Source organism: Euleptes europaea, chromosome 19, assembly GCF_029931775.1.
Source record: "Euleptes europaea isolate rEulEur1 chromosome 19, rEulEur1.hap1, whole genome shotgun sequence".
In the NCBI taxonomy this organism is placed as follows: Eukaryota; Metazoa; Chordata; class Lepidosauria; order Squamata; family Sphaerodactylidae; genus Euleptes; species Euleptes europaea.
Window position 1 is genome coordinate 16,051,727 of NC_079330.1, and position 20,366 is coordinate 16,072,092.

Genomic DNA, 20,366 nt, shown 5'->3' on the forward strand with positions numbered 1-20,366 from the left:
TTGGGTGCCCCGGCTGCTTGGTCTTCTGGAACTCTTTCCACCCTGCCTGCCACAGCTCTCAGTGCCCACAAGAGAGGTGTTTCCACAATGGGGATGGGCTGTGGCTCAGTGATAGAGCATTTGCTTGGCATGCAGAAGGTCCCAGGTTCAATCCCGGCATTTCCAGTTAAAAGGACTAGGCAAGTAGGTGATGTGAAAGACCCTGGAGAGCCTCTGCTGGTCTGGGTAGACAATACTGACTTTGATGGACCAAGGGTCTGATTCAGTATAAGGCAGCTTCATGTGTTCAATGCCTTCCGGGTTTTGGCTGCCAGCCTAAGTGACTTCAGCAGGGAATAAAATCCACCCTGCAAGCTTTGCCATAACAAGTTGTGGCCTTCTAAATAACTCTCAGGCTACGCCTTTGCTAATTCACCCGCAGTTCTGCTTTTTTGCAGTCTAATGTGCTTGTGATTGGCTGCCTTCTGCATGATCTCCCACCCCCCCATATTGTCCCCCCCTGCCCATATTTACCTCACACATTACTGTCCTCATGGAGCTTCCCTGGCAGTGTTTCCCAAGGAGTCAGCCCTGAGTGCATCGTTTTTGTGGTTCCCTCGCAGTGTTCAGTTCCTTGGACATGTCTCGCTCAGTGTCGGTCACCGCTGCTGGGCAGTGCCGGTTGGCCCCCCTTATCCAGGTCATCCTAGACTGCAGCCACCTCTATGACTACACCGTTAAGCTTCTCTTCAAGCTCCATTCCTGTAAGTACCAGGGGTGGCTTTTGTGACCTGAATTCCATTGCAGCTGACAGCAGTCTGTGGACTGCTACCGCCGCCTCCCCCCCCCTTATCTCCAGCATGGTGTAGAGGTTAAGAGCGGTGGATTGGAGCGGTGGAGTCTGATCTGGAGAACTAGGTTTGAGTCCCCACTCCTCCACATGAGTGGTGGATGCTTATCTGGTGAACTGGATTTGTTTCCCCACTCCTCCACGTGAAACCAGCTGGGTGGCCTTGGGCTAGTCACAGGGGGTTACCACACTTGTATTCCCAGCGATGTATTAAGAGTTTGAAAATGTTATAAAAAATACTGTTCACACTTTCTATGTATTCCCAGCGATGTATTAAGTGTTTGAAAACATTATAAAAAATACCGTTCACACTTTGTTTGGCCCCTTTAGCTGTGAAGACGTCTTCCAACCATTTATAACCCGTGGTATCCAAAAACCCTTTTAAAGCGATGTTTTTTATAACATTTTCACTCTTAATACATCACTGGGAATACAAAGTGTGGTAACTGCCACACTCTCTCAGCCCCACCTACCTTCCAGGGTGTCTGTTGTGGGTAGAGGAAGGGAAGGTGATTGTAAGCCGGTCTGATTCTTCCTTAAGTGGTAGAGAAAGTCGGCATATAAAAACCAACTCTTCTTCTTCTTCTTCCCCTGCCCCTTCCTTGCTGGAAGGCTACAGTGATGTCCCCGGGGCTCCCAATAGTTTTGCTCTTTCTTAGGCAGAGAGCTCTTCACCAACACCATCTCAGTAATCCTGTATCACTTAGGCCAATACTGGAGATAAGGGGCTGGGGGAGAGCGGCTTGCCTTCCAGCCGAAGTGAGATCTGAATCAGCACCTCTCTGGTGTTGCTCAGACACTTAAGCATTGCACCAATGCCTTGGAATATACAGAGTAATAAAGACAAGTTGTACCTCTGAACGTGTAGAATACCTTTCTCTTGCTGGTGGGCAAGCTGATCTGGCCCTCATGCCTAGCTTTGGGGGGCTGGGGCTTTCAAGGCAAAGATGTGCCCAAACGCTGCTGATCCCTTGTGGATTTCTCTAGGCCAATCTTCTTTTTTTCTTTCAAAATTAAGTTTATTGAATTATAAATGACTATACAGTTATGTAGTTGCCAACCAACTGAGTCACAGCACGGATTTAAGAAACAGAAGGAAATAGCAGAAATTTACCCTTTAAACAAGATTCAATATCTCATCTCTTACAAAATTGCTTGGTTTGGTTTTTCCCCCCAACATATAATAAACAGAAGTCAACTTTGAATAAAATGACTGAGGGAAAAACTGTTCCCTTCCCAAAATCTTTTATGAGTGGAAAGTTTCGCCATAAGCATTGTAAACCATACTTTCTTAAGCCATTTTTTAATATCTGGTACTTTTCTTTTGCTAACCATTGGAAAAGTCTTGATGGGTGCAGAGAAGGAATGGCAGTGTTGAAATGCGGGACAGCAGCAGCCATGTCAGCAACTACCTCTCGGACCTCTCCTCCCACCTCGACGATGCTTTAGTAGTGGGGAAGGGCTGTGGCTCAGAGGTAGAGCATCTGCTTGGCGTGCAGAAGGTCCCAGGTTCAATCCCCGGTATCTCCAATTAAAGGGACTAAGCAAGTAGGTGATGTGAAAGACCCCTGCCTGAGACCCCGGAGTGCCGCTGCCGGTCTGAGTAGACAATACTGACTTTGATCGACCAAGGGTCTGATTCAGTAGATGGCAGCTTCATGTGTTCATGCATAGTCCATACTGGATAGGCTGGCATTGCAATAGGGTTGCCAGCTCTGGGTAGTACCTGGAGATTTTGGGGGTGGGGCCTGTGGAGGGTGGGGTTTGGGGAGGGGACCTCAGCAGGGTATAATGCCATAGAGTCCACCCTCCAAAGCAGCCATTTTCTCCAGGGGAACTGATCTTGATCATCTAGAGATAGATTGTAATAGCGGGAGATCTCCAGGTGCCGCCTGGAGGTTGGCACCCCTGCATTGCTGTCGTGTTCAAAGTCTAAAGTTGAGGGGAGGGCAACAGAAGAAACGCCAAAATGTAGTGGATTGCATCAACATTGACTGCGTTTCTTTGTACAAAGTAACTGAATAATGTTGCCTCCAGAGCAAAAGGGCAGACCATGGAAGTAGCTAGAGGCTGGAACTTTATCAGTATCTTGATGGAGATGGGAAGCAGAAATCTTGGCATGTTCTCTCGCTGGTGCGCACACACATATATACCCCCTGCATGCTGTGGACCGAGGCAGCTTGGAGATCTGCTCATCCCATTTGCTGTAATCTCTTCTCCAGGTCTCCCAGCTGATACACTCCAAGGCCACAGGGACCGTTTCCTGGAGCAGTTCAAGAAGTAAGTGTATGCTGCCTGGCCCATATTCACTTTGGAAGATCTCCGGGGGAAGTTGTGTGTGGTGTATCTGTGGTTAGAACTTGCTCATCAGTTAAGCTCTGTAAGCTGGGTGTGCCTTATGTATAACTGCCTTATGTATAAGCCCTTGTTGTGTTGGGATGGTCAGTTTGAAGTTGCAACGGATGCAGAGAAATTCCCGCAGTCTGATTATTAGCAAGGGATTGGCATGAGGGGGCTGTTCTGGAAGCTTCGACACATCAGAAATCTGTGGGGAAACTGAGACTGTGCCACATAATGAAAACCTTTGAAACCTGACCTCTCTGTCTGTGTGTTAGATTAAAGCGAACTCCATTCAACTTGACAAAGACCTCCCTGCCACGATGAGTGAGGATAGTCCTTTGGGTACCATACCATGTCCAACTAGCAGTCTGCGCCATGCCAACCATGGCATAGTGATTAGAGTGTTGGACTTGGACATGGGAAACCCAGGTTCAAATCCCTGCTCTGACGCGAAGGTTGCCGGGTGACTTTGGCCCAGTCACTCTCTCAGAATGTAACCCCAACCCACAGGAAGGTTGTTACGAGGATATAATGAAGGCGGTGAGAATGATGTGAGCCGCTTTGGGCTCCCAGGGGGAGAAATGCAGGATATAAATACCTAAATTGGGTGTCAAACATAAGGCCCAGGGGCCGGATCCAGCCCCTTGAGATCTCTTATCCAGCCTGTGAGCCAGCCATGGCAGCCACCACCACCCACCCTCCATCTGGGCTGGCAAGCCCGCTGTGGGCTCGCCAGCCAAGGCAGCCACTTTCCGCAGTCCCGATCTGGGCTGGGTAGTCCACCGTAGCCTCACCAGTCAAGGCAGCCACCCCAAGTCCCGATAGGGGCTAGCAAGCCTGCTGCTGGCTTGCCAGCCAAGGTAACCACCCTCCCGCTCCCGATCTGGGCTGGCGAGACATGGCCCGGCCCAACCAAGTGACGTTTATGTCATATTGAGCCCTTGTAACAAATCTAAATAATAAATGATCTGCTGCATTGATGATTGCCCCTTGGGTTATGCTAAACCTTCGAAGCTTATGATGCGGCTGTTGCCTCCAGAGATGCCAAGGCCAGTTGCCGGTGGTAGGTGTTTGGGAAAGGGACTCCAAAGCCCTTTTCTGTGGTTTCATGCAGCAAAAAACCCGCCACGGGGATTATGCCAGCAGTGTCCCTAATTTGCCCCTTTCTACCTTGGTGGTGTGCTTTTGTTCTCCTGCTGCTGTGCCAGCTGGAAGCTAGGAGCCATGGCGGGGCTTGCTAAGTAATCACTGAAGGAAGAACCCAACTAAGGCAGAAGCAGCGGCACCAGACCTGACTGTCCCGGCTATGCTTAGGGCTCCATATCTCCCAGCTCCATGCTGAGCTTGTCGGTGCTGCCTCAGAGGACTGTGCTTTGGAGCCTCTTTTATTTACATGCCAGCCGCTGGCTTCAGACCAAAGACATTTCAGTGGGAATCAGTAAGATGAACCAAACGATGCCATTCCGGCAGGATTTGGACCCCTTGGATCGGCATTCTGTTGGCACAGTGCCAAAGTGAAAGACAAAATGTTCTGGGACAGATAAAAGTAGCACCAGCTGTACAGGAGCAGTTGTGCAGGCAGTCCAGAGGTGGATTCTGCTGGCTGGTCATGGTCTCTGGGGTGCGACAAGGTAGCTCCATCTGCCAAGTGACAGGCTTCTCTTCTATTACAATCATCTGGATCAGGAGAGCCAGTGTGGTGTAGTAGGTGGTGTTGGATTGGAGTCTAAGATGCCTGGGCTCAGATCCCCACTCTACCACGAAGCTTGATTGGGTGACCTTGGGACAGTCACTCACAAGGTTGTTGGGAATATACAACAAGAAAGTGAATGGGGGTATTAAAACATTCTAGGTGACAAAGTACGGTCTTTTTGCATGGCTTATTTGAAAGCTTGAATACACTGTGACATTTCCAGTGAAGGTATCCTTGATCAGCATTTCAGGTTTGCTTTGTAACTACTTTTGTGAACCTTCTCTTTTATGACTAAGACTCAAGTTAGAGCAGGTGAAGGCGTACACATCCATTTAGGGTAAAATTCCTGCGTCTTGGGTTCCTCTAACTGCATCAGTAATTTGTGGGTTATAGGCTTTTTGAGCTGACCGAAGTGTAGGAAAGATCAGCGCATCCACTGGCCTGATTCTGGAGCACCAGTTCACTTCGCTTCAGTTTTAAGGCGGGCAGACCTTAACCGGAGTAGCCCAGGGTGCGCTTGGACTTGACTCTTTGCTCTTGAATTTTGCAGGCTGAAGGATCTGTTCTATCGCTCCAGCAACCTGCAGTATTTCAAGCGACTGATTCAGATCCCTCAGCTGCCCGAGGTGAGACCATGCGGCCTTGAACAGATGCATCCCACTTCCAGTTTTCTCACAGCACTTGAGCTGAAGGCTGCTTGTAGACGGTGGCCCAAGCAGACCTCACGTCTGTCAAAGTTGCCTTTTATCCCCCTTGTGCTAAGATGGCAGGATTGGCTCATGATATGGAGTGTGCCTCCTCGCCGCTGTTCTGACCTTGCCAACTGCACCCCTCTTTCTGTTCTACCAGAATCCCCCTAACTTTCTGCGGGCCTCGGCACTCTCTGAGCACATCAGCCCTGTTGTCGTCATCCCAGTGGAAGCCTCGTCCCCTGACAGCGAGCCGATCATGGACCTCGTAGACATGGAAACGTCCTCGCAGCAGGTGAGATGAAGAGCCAGGAGGCCACAGTTCTGGCATGAACTGGGAAGTCTAGTCTTGATTCAAGAGAAGGGGCGGTGTAATTTGTGGTGAGTGTTTGGAGAACGCCAACCTGACAACCATGGGTAGGGTTGCCAGGTCCCTCTTTGCCACCGGCAGGAGATTTTTGGAGCGGAGCCTGAGGAGGGCGGGGTTTGGAGAGGGACTTCAATGCCATAGAATCCAATTGGCTTTGATTTTGGAGTCCCACAAAACTTTGTGGAAACCTTGTCCAAGGTCCGCCCGCTCTAAAATAACATGCCGGCTTTTAGGATATTTTATCCATTCTGTAATCCAAGTTAAACAGGCAGCATGGTAGTATAATTTAAGATTAGGCAATGCCAGCCCTCCTCTTTTCTTTTCGTCTTGAAGCACTTTAAATCTGATTCTCGGTTTTTTTCCATTCCAAACAAATCGGTTAATTTGTTTTTGCCAGTTTTCTAATATTCTGTCAGGAATGTCGATCGGCAAAAATTGAAATAAAAAATTTAGTCTGGGAAGCACATTCATCTTTATTGTCGATATCCTTCCTATCCATGAGATGTTCATTTTAGACCATAAACTCAGATCTTTTTCTATTTCTCCCCAAATTTTCAAGTAGTTTGACCTTAGAAGTGTATTGTTTTGTGAAGATATGTTGACACCCAAATATTTCACTGGTTCTTTGGTAATTCGACACCCAGTAATATCTTCAATATGTTTATCTTCATCAGTTGTTAAATTAAAAGTCAAAATTTTCGTCTTCGTTTTGTTAAGTTTATAGCCGGAATACTTTGCATATTCAATAATGTAATTATAAACATGTGGAAGTGTTTGTTCGGGGTTTTGACAGATTAGAGCGACGTCATCTGCATAGCTTTTAATTTTGTGTTCTTCATTTCCTATTATGAAACCTTTAATTTTTGGATCATTTCTTATATGGTTTGAAAGGACCTCCATTGATAAGTCAAATAGAAGTGGAGAGAGTGGACATCCTTGTCTTGTACCTTTTGTGATGCTAAATTCTGTCGACAGAGAACCGTTGATCAAAAGACGAGCTTTCTGAACCAAGTATATCGTGTTGAAAACTTTAAGAAGAGTTTCTCCACAATCCATTTGTTGTAATGTTTTAGAAATGAAGTGCCAGGAAACGTTATCAAAAGCTTTTTCTGCATCTAAAAATATCGTTGCAGTTTTTAATGATTTTGACTTTGCATATTTAATTGCACTGAGAACCAATCTCACATTGTCTCTCATTAATCTCTTTGGAATGAAACCAGTTTGATCTGGATGTACCAAGTTACCAATGTATTTTTGAAATCTTTTGGTGATTATAGAGACAAAAATTTTATAATCAATGTTCAGTAAGGATATTGGTCTGTAAGCTTGAGGAAGATATTGATCTGCAGCTTCTTTTGGAATCAGATAAATATGTGCTTCCTGCCATGACAAAGGGATCTTGCCGTGTTCGATTACCTCGTTGTAAAGAGAGAGTAAAACCGGAGTTAGTTGTTGTTCAAACAACTTATAGAATTGTGGTGTTATACCATCCGGGCCGGGTGCCTTGTCTGGTTTCAAATTATTAATGGCATCTACAATTTCTTGAGTTGTTATCTTCTGGTTGAGACTCTCTTGTTCTTCTAATGATAACTTAGGTAGTTGTGCATCTGCTAAATAAGTTGAAAGTCCATGTTCTTGCAGATTCAAAAAAAAATTCAAAAAAATTCAAAAAAACAAAGCATCAGAAGATTGCGATGTCAAAACAGCGTTATTGAAAGTGTGGAAAAGATACAAGAAGAGAATAAGCCCTTCTCCGCCATCTATAATGTCACCAATCGAAGCTTACCACGACAATGTTAAACTGAAACCGGGTGTTTACTTTACTTACAATGACATGCTAGAGCCTACGGGAGAAATTAAGACCATGATCAAGCTTCAAGAAAAATTTCAAAAGTTGAATTGGCTGACTTACCTACAATTGAGGTCCAATTTGCAAAAAGATTGTTTATACCCTCAGCCATTTCGTGAATTAACAGAATTCGAGCAGTTAATATCTAAAAATGATTCACACGTATTAGGGAAAATTTACAAGCTTCTCCTGAAATACGATACAGAAGAAGAACAAGTGAAAATAAATATGATAAAGTGGATGCAAAATTTCGGAGAAATGATCAATATGGATTTATGGGAGAAACTTTGCACTTCCGAATTGAAATACACTGTCTGTCAAGAAGTGAAAGAAAATTGGTATAAAACTTTTTACAGATGGTATCTGACTCCTAATATGCTTTCCCAGATGACAATTCCAGGGGGGAAAGGTGCATGTTGGAAATGTCAAGTGACAGACGGCTCTTATTTTCATGTCTGGTGGACGTGTCCAAAACTACAACTATATTGGAAAAGAATTCATCGAGAACTACAGTTGATGTTAGATATGAAGTTCACATTCGATCCCAAATTTTATCTACTCAGTATAGTGCCGCCAAATTTACCTTCGAAATCGCATGACGTTTTCAAATATGCTACAACAGCTGCCAGAACAGTGTTAGCAAGAACCTGGAAACAAACCCATACACCTGAAATCGATGACTGGAAAGAAAAACTCTTGGAATATGCAAGTATGGCCAAAATGACTTTCGAATTAAATCCTAAACTCAGAGAATCTACTGAGCAATTCGAGGAGAAGTGGGCGTCTTTTTATATTTATATAAAATGTAGCTAATTTAAACGAAGCATGTTTAAACACTTATAATAAACCATGTACCATATTTTCTTACTCCATCTAACTGCCAAGTAGAATATGAATTTTTAGATATCAGAAACCAGCCTGACACAAGTATAACAAACTAAAGATACTCTGTAATTATGTTTTATTCAGAAATCATCTTATAATACTGTATTGTTTTTATAAATACAACATTTACCCCTTCCCTTTTTTTCCTTCCTGTACCCTTCAATTATATATATAAAAAAACAAGTTTTTAAAAAAAAGAAGAATCCAATTGGCGAAGCGGCCGTTTTCTCCAGGTGTACTGATCTCTATTGGCTGGAGATCAGTTGTAATAGTAGGAGATCTCCAGCTAGTACCTGGAGGCTGGCAACCCTATCCATGGGCCACATTCATAAAAACAGCTAGATTTGATTGCAGTAGCACCTTAAGAGACCAACACGATTTTTGGGGGTATAATCTTTTGAGAGTCAAAGCATCCTTCGTCAGATACCTGGTGAAGGGAGTTTGACTCTTGAAAGAGTATACCGTATTTTTCGCTCCATAAGACGCACCTAGTTTTTAGCAGAGGCTGTGCAGAGAAGGAAGGGGAGGGACGGAGGGAAAGAAGAAAGGAAGGAAAGAGAGAGAGGGAGAGAAAGAGAGAGAGAGGTTCCCAGCTTCTCCCCCTCACACACATGTGCAAACCTCCCCAGCTTCTACACACACACACACACTCATGCAAGCACAATGGGGAGAAACCTCCGTAGCTTCTCCCCTGCCCTCCTAGCAAGCAAGCAAGCACCTGGCTGCACTAGCAACTGGGCGCGATTGGGAAGTCGCCTCTGCAGCTTCTCTCCCACCCCACCCCCAGCAAGCAAGGAAGGAAGGGAGCAAGGAAGGGAGCAAGCAAGCAGCCGGCTGCACGGGCGTGATTGGGAAGTCGCCTCCGCGGCTTCCCTCCCCCCCCGCCCCAGCCAGCAAGGAAGCAAGCAGGGAAGGAAGCAAGCAAGCACCCAGCTGCACGAGCAGCCGGGCACAAATGGGAAGACGCCTCTGCGGCTTTTCCCCTGCCCCCCCCCCCCCAACAAGCAAATAAGCACCCGGCTGGACGCGATTGGGAAGTCGCCTCTGCAGCTTCTCTCCCACCCCAGCAAGCAAGGAAGGAAGGGAGCAAGCAAGGGAGCAAGCAAGCAGCCGGCTGCATGAGCAGCTGGGTGCGATTGGGAAGTCGCCTCTGCAGCTTCTCCCCTACCCCCAGCAAGCAAGGAAGGAAGGGAGCAAGCAAGCAGCCGGCTGCACGAGCAGCCGTGCGCGATTGGGAAGTCACCTCTGCAGCTTCTGTCCCACCCCACCCCCAGCAAGCAAGGAAGGAAGGGAGCAAGCAAGCAGCCGGCTGCACGAGCATCCGGGCGCGATTGGGAAGTTGCCTCCGCGACTTCTCCCCCCCCAGCACACAAGGAAGCAAGCAAGCGCCCAGCTGCACGAATAGCCGAGCACAATTGGGAAGACACCTCTGCGGCTTTTCCCCTGCCCCCCCCCCCCCAAACAAGCAAACAAGCACCCGGCTGCACAAGCAGCTGGGCGCGATTGGGAAGTCGTCTCTGCAGCTTCTCTCCCCCCCCCCCCCCAGCAAACAAGCAAGCATCCGGCTGTACTAACAACCGGGCATGATTGGGAAGTCGCCTCTTCAGCTTCTCTCCCCCCCCCCCCTCAGCAAGCAAGCAAGCACCCGGCTGCACTAGCAACCGGGCGCAATTGGGATACCTCTCTGCAACAGGGGGAAGCAGCGCTCTGCCGGACAGACCGCCGGACAGACACAGGAACCCCAGCACTTTCCTCTCGGCAATTCAGCTCCAGTTACGGTAACACACACACATTCACTCCATAAGATGCACAGACATTTCCCCTCACTTTTGAGGAGGAAAAAAGTGTGTCTTATGGAGCAAAAAATATGGTACCCCAAAAATCTTGTTGGGTCTCTAAGGTGCTACTGGATTTGAATCTGGCTGTTCTGTTGCAGACCAAGATGGCTACCCTTTGAAACTATAATAATAAAAATGCAATTTTAGGGTTATAATCCTTTGTTGCTTTAATCCTTTGTGCTTTAATTTTTCTTCTGTTTTTGCTGTGGCCCTATTGAGTCATCCAACAGAAGCTGGTGGAGGAAGTATTTCCACCATTTTGTACCGTTTTAGGCTGTAGGTGGTGGAGGTCTTGTTTGTTTATATTCCATCTCAATAAAATTCTGCAGTTAGAAAACTATCACGTCAAGGGGGAAGAGTTCAGCTTACCCTTATACCTGCCATGTTGTAGGCAGGGATTCCCCTCCCCCCAGCCATGCACAATCATTCAAATATGCAGCCTTTCAGCTGCACAATTAAGTAGCACAATTAAGGAAAAGCTTTGCCCATTGATCTTGCTGATTGTATAAACTGGCCTTGGAGGTGGGCATTAAAGCATGGAGGGAATAAGGAGCATGGACTTGTTCTGGAAGGCTAGTATGCACCCTTTCTTCTGACCTGTTTCCCAGAATGCTCTTCCTCACCACAAAGGACTACTTCCTCCTTAGAAATCTGAGCCGCAGAGGACATTGACCTGACTGACGTACAAGAAATGGGGAAATGTGCTCTTTGTAGCTGGCCCAAATGAAATGCCTGCCCTGTGCGGATGGATGCCTTTGTTTATGCGCATGCAAACACTGGCAGTGTAAAGTCTGTACTTGAGTCCCCTGTCTTAAGGGTAATTAACCTCCCCTCTCTGTCCTCCTGCCCAATCACTTCATTGAAAGTTGGGGTTTCCTTAAAACTCTCTTTGTGGTTCTGCCTACATAACAACAGTTTCCTGTTTGAGTTTTCATGTGGGCTGTCCTGGGACTGTGAGAGGAAACTATTTGCATACATATTTCCTATTCAAAGCCGTGGGCTTAAGGTATTCTGGACACAGAATACCGCTTGGTGCGGAAGGCCTCCCGATTTCACATCATTCTGGAGATGAGGTCTGACTGGAGCCTGACTTTCATAGGGCTGGTTCAGACGGAGGCCTTGGCCAGTCGTGAGTAGGGGTCTTTCCCTGCTTTCAAACTGAGCGGCCTCATTGCGTAAGGAAGGGTGCATAACTAGATCAAACTGAGCGGCCTCATTGCATAAGGAAGGGTGCATAACTAGATCATGCCTGTCTGCTGCTGCCCCTGCCAGAACTTACTGAAATGTTCACCTGGTCTGAACCTTTGAGGGTGCTTTCAGCCCCCCCAACCCTGAAGGACCTCACCCCATTCACCACCCAAGGTGGAAAGAAGGTTGTAAGGCAGGGGCTTGGAGAAGATGTGCCTTCCTTCTGGAGCTCCACCCTTCAGCTGGGATAGCACCTCTGTCACAAGCTCTTAATGACTGTCAGGCCTTGCTAGGAACTGACTGCATCCACCTTGTCTTCCAGAGTCTCCCTGAAAATAAGTTTGATGACATCTTTGGCAGTTCATTCAGCAACGATCCGTTCAACTTTAACAGCCAGAATGGGATGAACAAGGATGACAAGTGAGTCGTGATCCCTGCCTTGGGGTTCTTTTCTCCGTTCCCCCACCCCTGTAATTCAAAACGAGTCCAGGAGTTTAGTGGTTTTATTTTATTTCATTAAATTTATACCCCGCTTTTACCCCAGCCGAAGCTGGGCCCAGAGCGGTTCACATTTAAAATACATTACAGTAAAATATAAAATGATAAAAATATAATATATTCCAGTAAAATCACATGAAGCTGCCTTCTACTGAATCAGACCCTTGGTCCATCGAAGTCAGTATTGTCTACTCAGACCGGCAGTGGCTCTCTAGGGTCTCAGGCTTTCACATCACCTGCCTGCCTAGTTCCTTTAACGGGAGATGCTGGGGATTGAACCTGGGACATTCTGCATGCCAAGCAGATGCTCTACCCCTGAGCTACGGCCCTTCCCCTAATACTAAATCCTAGTACTAAAACTAGTTGGCAGCTATTATTGGCGCGCAGCTTTGCAACAAGTCTGGGGAAGCAATCAGTACCCCACTCAGGATCAAAGTTGGTATAGAATAATGAGAAGGGAGGGGAGAGGGAGGACACCTATCTCACATACAGTCGCTGCCCTCAACCACAGGCTACAAAACAAGGAAATATCGTGCTGCAAAGAGCCTAGCAAAAAAAAGCACAGCACGGTGGCCAACGAATAAGCATATCAGAATATAATAGACTTTATCTATAGAGTAGGATAGGGCACATACAAAATCCTATACAAAAAGCAATAGCTGTGAAATGAATAACATCATTCACAAGTCAAAATGCAGCTATCATGCACGTGAACGCAGCAACAATATTCAAGCACAACAGTGCCAAGAATGGTTAATATACAATTCATTGGCCACTGTCCTGTGCTCTTTTTTTGTTGCTCAGCCATAGGCTGGCAGAACATCTCAGCCTTACAGGCCCAGTGGAACAGCATTTTTTAGCTGAACAGCTGAATTCCTCAGTACGCAGTTCTTGGTAGCTTTTGCTGCGTCTCTTGAGTTATCAAGGTCATACAACAGGACTGCTCCCAGGATTTTATTTTTGCTGTTCGCAGCCAAAACTGTAATAGCCAAACCCAGGCCTCTTCTGGGTAACATAGCAGGGTTATTTGGGTTCAGTTCTAGGTTCAGCTAGATGGCGTTAACATTTGGTAGGCAGCTCTCCTGGGGGTACTAATGGCTGTTACGAATTTTTCAGTCTTTTCTGTTTTATACAGAAGAGGATTAGACAAAGTCATGAAGGGTAAGTCAGTTAATGACTATTGGGGATGAAGTCTAAACAAGACCTTGGAAGGCTTTAAGAGGGGAGTGGACATGTTCATGGAGGAGAGGGCTATCCATGGGTACTAGTAAAAATGGATACTAGTCATGATGCATACCTATTCTTTCCAGGGTCAGAGGAGCATGCCTATATCTTAGGTGCTGTGCATACCTATTCTCTCCAGGATCAGAGGAGCATGCCTATATCTTAGGTGCTGCAGTTGCCTTGTTTGTGGGCTTCCTAGAGGCACCTGGTTGGCCACTGAGTGAACAGACTGCTGGACTTGATGGACCTTGGTCTGATCTAGCATGGCTTTTCTTATGTTCTTATGACCTCTGCATTTGGACACAGTATACCTCTGAATACCAGTTGCTAGGAGGCAGCAGAAAGGGAAGGCTTTGTGCTCTGGCTATGGCCCATCAAGTTGGCCACTGTGGGAAAGGGGCTGCTTAGGGTTGCCAGCTCTGGGTTGGGACATACCTGGAGATTTTGGGGGTAGAGCCTGAGGAGGGTAGGGTTTGGGGAGGGGAAGGAGGGCTTTCAATGGGATATAATGCCATAGAGTCCACCTTCCAAAGTGGCCATTTTCTCCAGGTGAACTGATCTTGGTTGTCTGGAGATCAGTTGTAATAGCAGGAGATCTCCAACTGCCACCTGGAGGTTGGCAACCCTAGGGATGCTAGCCAAACTGGACCATTGATCTGGTCCAACAGGGCTCTTTTTTATCAGTCTGTGGGTTTGGAAAAGGGTGGATGGGGCTCACCCACCCACACCCTGGGCTGAATGTGCGTCCGTGGCCACGAATGAAGATCCTTTTCCCACGTCAGCTGGAAAAGGCAAGATCTTGCTTCCACGGGATGATGCAACTTTCTCTCTTTGCTTCCAGGGACCAGTTGATTGAGCAGCTGCACAGAGAGATCGGCAATCTCAAGGGGGAGCTGAAAAACTTCAAGGCTGAGGTGAATACAAACAGACGCGCCCCCTTCACTGACTCCCTAGTGGGATGCTGGAGCCAGCTGCTGGGACAGAGGGAGGTTTGCAGGAGGCCAGAGAGACTCGAAGGAGGATTTGGTGCAGAAGTGTGGGGTTTAGACATTACCAGCACACAAGTTAAAGGAAGGCACTGGCAAACCACCTCTGTTAGTCTCTTGCCTTGAAAACCCCATAAGGGGTCGCCATAAGTCGGCTGCGACTTGACGACACTTTACACAGACACACACAGCACACAAGTTATTTTAATATGCAGATAAATGTTATACAGCATTTGAGAAACCCGAAGCACAGCCTCAATATGCACAAACCGAGGACTAAGAAATTAGGTATGCAGCTATAACAGAAATAAGAGGCAGGACCCAAATTAGCCATGTATTTCCTGCCTTCCTTTTCGCTTTTATCTGCCTCTCCCTTGGATGTGTTCCATCTGCCCATAATCTGGGGGCATCAGGTTAATGTAACTGGGGGCAGCACAGACAAGCAATGTAGGGTGTGCATCATCAGCAAAGGCCATTCTAGAGCAATAGCGATAGAAAGCCGGGGCCGCTGGAGCGTTCAGACGCTCCTCCCAGAGCACTTACTGAGGGTAAACAGCAGAAATGCTAGGGGGAGGGTAAGCAAGTGTTGTGTAAAATGTTCTGAGGCTGATGATGTTTAGCGTCTCCTACCCTACACAAACATGCACCGAGTGCACCCCAGCTTCGTTGCAATTTGTGTGTGTGTGCAAAGTGTCATCAATTCCTATATATAAAGTCTGGCCTCCCTAACCTCCCCACTGCGGGAACACCTTTTATTCCATCTGGTGCCTTCCATCTGCTCGCCTAGCTGAACTTTGCTTATTGTGATTCGTACGTTTGAGGCGCCTAGGTAATTTAGAATAATGTTTATACGATTTTATAGGGCTATTTTAAAATGTTTTAATGCTTTTATTGACTTTTATGTTCAGTTAGCCGCTCTGAGCCTGGCTTTGGCCAGGGAGAGTGGGGTAACAAATGGAAATAATAATGATAATGATGATGATGATGATGATAATTCACAGCTGAAAACCAATAGGGTTTTCAAGGCAAGAGACTAACACGGGTAGTTTGCCATGGCCTTCCTCTGCACAGCCACCCTGGTATTCCTCAGTGATCTCCCATCCTGCTTAGCTTCTAAGGTCAGGCTAGCCTGGGCCATCCAGATCAGGGCTCGTTGCGATTTAGCGGTCGACATTTCCTGAATGTAGTGTTTGGGCTACCCTTTTAAAGCGGGAATGTTACCCATTTCCAGTCATCCAGTTATCTGGTGAACACTTAGCGCTGTCACAGGTTTCACAAGGGCCTGACCTCCTCAGCCAGAGCAGTGCCAAAGCTTCGGTCACCAGGCGGCTTGTCAGTAATCCTCTTAAGCCCCGCTTTTCCCGACTCTCTATGGCCTGCAGAGTCGCCGTCTGGTGGTGCAGCTGAAGGGGCGGATCAGCGAGCTGGAGGCGGAGCTGGCGGAGCAGCTGCACCTCAAGCAGCAGGCCCTGGATGAGGGCGACTTCCTGCGGACCGAACTAGATGAGCTGAAGAAGCGGCATGAAGACACTGAGAAAGCTCAGCGCAGCCTGACGGAGATTGAGAGTGAGCGCGGTGGGACAGCCCCTGGCTTCTTCCGTCAGGGTTTCTGGGAGGAGGGGGGTGGTGCACAAGTGTGGGGATCTGATTGGCCTGTTGACTTCCCAAGAGAGACTCTCTTGTCCTGAAGACTCGGGGTGGACGACAATTGATCATCACAACTACGACTTTTTGCCATCAAGTTGCGGCTGACTTATGGCGACTCCTGGTGGGCCAGCGTGGTGTAGTGGTTAAGAGCGGTGGTTTGGGGAGGTGGACTCTGATCTGGAGAGCCGGGTTTGATTCCCCACTCCTCCACATGAGCGGCGGAGGCTAATCTGGTGAACTGGATTTGTTTCCCCCACTCCTACACATGAAGCCAGCTGGGTGAACCTTGGGCTAGTCACAGCTCTCTTAGAGCTCTCTCAGCCCCACCTACCTCACAGGGTGCCTGTTGTGGAGAGGGAAAGGGAAGGTGATTGTAAGCCAGTTTGATTCTGCCTTAAGTGGTAGAGAAAGTTGGCATATAAAAAACCAGCCCTTCTTCTTTTCAAGGCAAGAGGCATTCAGAGGTGGTTTCCCATTGCCTGCCTCCACGCCACCCTGGTATTCCTTAGAGGTTTCCCATCCAAATACTTGCCAGGGTTGAGACTGAGAGTGTGTGACTGGCCCATGACTAAACTCTTAGTGGCATGATGATACTTTAATAGTCGTAATGAAGATATGTTAGCCAAACGTAATGATTTGCATCTTTGCTCCCAATTCCTTTTTTGAAGATATTTATATAGAACAGATGGACTAACAATGTAACCGTAAGTGAGTTGGTCCTCTGTCCCTTATTAAGGTAAAAGGTAAAGGTAGACCCCTGTGCAAGCACCGGGTCATTACCCATGGAGTGACATCACATCCCGACATTTACTGAGCAGACTTTGTTTACGGGGTGGTTTGCCATTGCCTTCCCTAGTCGTCTACACTTTACCCCCAGCAAGCTGGGTACTTGGAAGAATGGAAGGCTGAGTCAGCCTTGAGCCGGCTACCTGAAACCGACTACCGTCGGGATCGAACTCAGGTCGTGAGCAGAGCTTTTGACTGCAATACTGCAGCTTACCACTCTGTGCCACGGGGCTCTGTCCTTTATTAAACCTACCCGTAATTTGAAAAGCAAATCTGGTGTCCTTTTTCAGAGGAATTTTGATGACCCAGAAGAGAGCTGTGGGGATGGTCCCCAAGGATGCTCTTTTCTGGCTGTCAGCGTATGATGAATTGAGAGTACCTGTGTGGAGCGCCCCTCCCCCTTTAGGTGATTGCCGAGGCCACAACAGGATGCAGGAAAGAGGCAGGTGAATCAGTCGCATGGGAGCGTTGCGTGTGGTGCTGGAGAGAGAGGAGGATTGAATTTCTACTCCGCTACTCTTGCACAGTTAGGTTCTGTGCTGGAATAAGGGCCGGTTGTGCCGACTCATCTTCGAAACGGGACCCCAGCTTGAACGTCCTGTTTCTGTTGCAGGGAAAGCGCAAGCGACAGAGCAGCGATACATGAAGCTAAAGGAGAAGTACAGCGAGCTGGTGCAGAACCACGCGGACCTCCTACGCAAGGTAGTGCCGTGTTCCCCTCGCACTGTCCTAGAAGACAGAAGGGCAGGCCAGCCAATGCCCATGGGCCAAGTAGCTGACGACCTTTTTCTTTACCTTTCTGCTTTTGGTGCCTAGAACGCTGAAGTCACTAAGCAGGTGACGGTGGCAAGACAGATCCAAGGGGACGCAGAACGAGAGAAGAAAGAGCTGGAGGACTCCTTTCAGCAGCTGAGCAAGCAGGCCCAGCGGAAGGTGAGGCAGTGGGGGTGAAGGGGAAGTCAGGGTCGGGTTGCCAACCTCCAGGTGGGGCCTGGAGATCTCCTGGAATGACGTGGCCTCCATGTGACAGAGATAACTTCCCCTGGAGGAAATGGCTGCTTTGGAAGTTGGACTCTGTAGCATACTGACCTCGCTTGGTTGCCACAATCTCCAGGAGTTTCACAACCTAGAGTTGGCAGCCCTACTTCAGGGTGACGATGTGGGGAGGGAGTAGCAAGAAATGAAGGCAATTGCTGAGAAGCGGGTGTAAAGATTCTGTGGTGCTTTGGTTGCAGACACAGGAGCAGGTGGAAGTCTTGGAGACGTTGAAGAGGGAGCTCGTGGCCAGCAAGCAGGAAATTCAGAACCTCAGAAGTACTATTGAGTGTGGTGCGCAGGTGAGACATTTCCTGCGATGCATCCTTTCTCTCACATGCGCACATATGTACGCAACGATGGGCATTTCAATAGCTGTAAAAAAAATTCATCCAAGCCAGTTGATGCTAAAACTTGGCAACATTTTATACTGTACTGGAACAAGCTTGGAAAGAAGGCAGCCGAGGGGAGACATGATAGAAGTCAATAAAATTATGCATGGTTTGGAGAGAGTGGACAGGGAGAAGCTTTTCTCCCTTTCCCGTAATACTAGAACGCGGGGTCATCTGCTGAAGCTGGAGGGTGAGAGATTCAAAACAGATAAAAGGAAGTATTTCTTCATGCAACGCATAGTTAAATTGTGGAACTCCCCCAAAATGTGATGATGGCTGCCAACTTGGAAGGGCTTTAAAAGGGGGGTGGACATGTTCATGGAGGAAAGGGGTATTCATGGCTACTAGTTAAAATGGATACTTAGTCATGATGCATACCTATTCTCTCCAGGAACGGAGGAGCCTGCCTATTATCTTAGGTGCTGTGGAACACAGGCAGGGTGGTGCTGCTGCAGTTGTCTTGTTTGGGGGCTTCCTAGAGGCACCTGGTTGGCCACTGTGTGAACAGACTGCTGGACTTGATGGGCCTTGGTCTGATCCAGCAGGGCTTTTCTTATGTTCTTAACTGGAATGAGAAAACATAAATAGGGATTACCTGAAAATTCATAGCAATCGTACTATGTTATGACTGCAAGCAAGGTTATTCTTGCATTCTTTTTTGTACCTTTGATTATCATTAACGTGCCATTAAAGGTTTATTGAGTGATTTATATTGATTAACGTGACAGTTGGGACTGGCGTAAGAAGCTGCCATCGCAAGCTGTAGCCTGGATCATGAGGGTGGTGAAGAGGTCAGGGTGGATGGATCTAGCCCACAGGGCTCTGGGTGGTGGTCTTTGTGCAGTTGCTAACACTCTCCTTTGGCTTGTTGGTTAGTCGGAAGCCGAGCAAAGCAGCCAGCTGGCCTGCCTGCAGGAGGAGAGAGACACCCTTGCCGAGACGGTGGCCCAGCAGGACCAGCAGAGGGCAGCCTTGCAGGCTGAAGTGGAGCAGCTCAAGGCCACGCTGGAGAGGGAGAAGGAGAACGGCAGCAAGACGCTGGAAGAGCTGCAGTGCCGCCTGGGGGAAAGGGTATGCTTTGCTTGGGATTGGTCAGAGCCGGGAAGGTGGGCTAAAGAGAGGTTTCAGAGAGAGGCTGCAATTCTTGGCTCTTTCTTCCTTCCCTTCCCTTCCCTTCCCTTCCCTTCCCTTCCCTTCCCTCTTTCTTTCCCTCTTTCTTTCCCTCTTTCTTTCTTTCTTTCTTTCTTTCTTTCTTTCTTTCTTTCTTTCTTTCTTTCTTTCTTTCTTTCTTTCCCTCTTTCTTTCTTTCTTCTTGTCCAGCCACAGCTGACTTATGGCGACCCCTGGTGGGGTTTTCAAGGCAAGAGACGTTCGGTGCCTCTGAGTCAAAACCCTGGCATTCCTCAGTGGCCTCCCAGACAGATACTAACCAGGCGTGACCCTGCTTAGCTTTTGATGAGAGTGGGCTGATTTATTTTCTTTATCATCTGCCTTTCTTGCTGAGACTCCAGGTGGATGGTGAAGTGTTGGTCAGTGCAATCAGTAGGGTGAGATGTTTAATTACGAGACCTGTAGAGAGGTCCCGAGGGCCTTGAGCGCCTTGTACCAGATATGATTTCCATACATCTTAGGTAGACCAAGTCTCATCTAGATCTAGTTACGGGATCTGCTTCTTCCCCCCACCCCAGTTCTGCAAATCAGATGGAATCTATTAGACCCCCAACTCCAAGAAGGGGGGGAAGCATTAGCTCCTTTTTGCAAAACAGTTTTAAAATGCAGTAAGTGTAGCTGCATAGTTCTGATTCTTTCCATTTGTTTATTTATTTTTACCCTGCCTTTCTCCCCAGTGGGCACCCAAAGCGGCTAACGTTGTTCTCCTTTCCCTATTTTATCCTCACATTAACCCTGCGAGGTAGAATAGGGCTTACCATGTGTGACTAGTCCAAGGTTACCCAGTGAGCTTCCACCGCAGAGTGGAGAATTTGAACCGGGGTTTCTCAGATCCTAGACTGACACTTTAACCACGACACCACACTGGTATTACTAACGTTGTATGCTGTATAAGGAAGAGGCAGGGTGTCTGTGGTGGCTCCCCATCGTTCTTTGGCTCTAGGGCC

The 20,366-nt window shown here is 47.7% G+C and overlaps 1 protein-coding gene across 2 annotated transcripts in view; it reads left to right on the plus strand.

Moving 5' to 3' along the window:
- HIP1 (huntingtin interacting protein 1) overlaps positions 1-20,366 on the plus strand; it is an 82,413-nt gene that overhangs the window by 54,422 nt on the left and 7,625 nt on the right. For both annotated transcript variants that reach the window (XM_056865072.1, XM_056865073.1), the window contains exons 8-18: positions 603-743; positions 3,052-3,109; positions 5,413-5,488; positions 5,712-5,846; positions 12,004-12,101; positions 14,245-14,317; positions 15,772-15,955; positions 17,436-17,524; positions 17,639-17,755; positions 18,058-18,159; positions 19,126-19,320. In XM_056865072.1, coding sequence (XP_056721050.1) covers positions 603-743; positions 3,052-3,109; positions 5,413-5,488; positions 5,712-5,846; positions 12,004-12,101; positions 14,245-14,317; positions 15,772-15,955; positions 17,436-17,524; positions 17,639-17,755; positions 18,058-18,159; positions 19,126-19,320 — 1,268 coding nt within the window. The remainder of the gene's footprint in view (positions 1-602; positions 744-3,051; positions 3,110-5,412; positions 5,489-5,711; positions 5,847-12,003; positions 12,102-14,244; positions 14,318-15,771; positions 15,956-17,435; positions 17,525-17,638; positions 17,756-18,057; positions 18,160-19,125; positions 19,321-20,366) is intronic.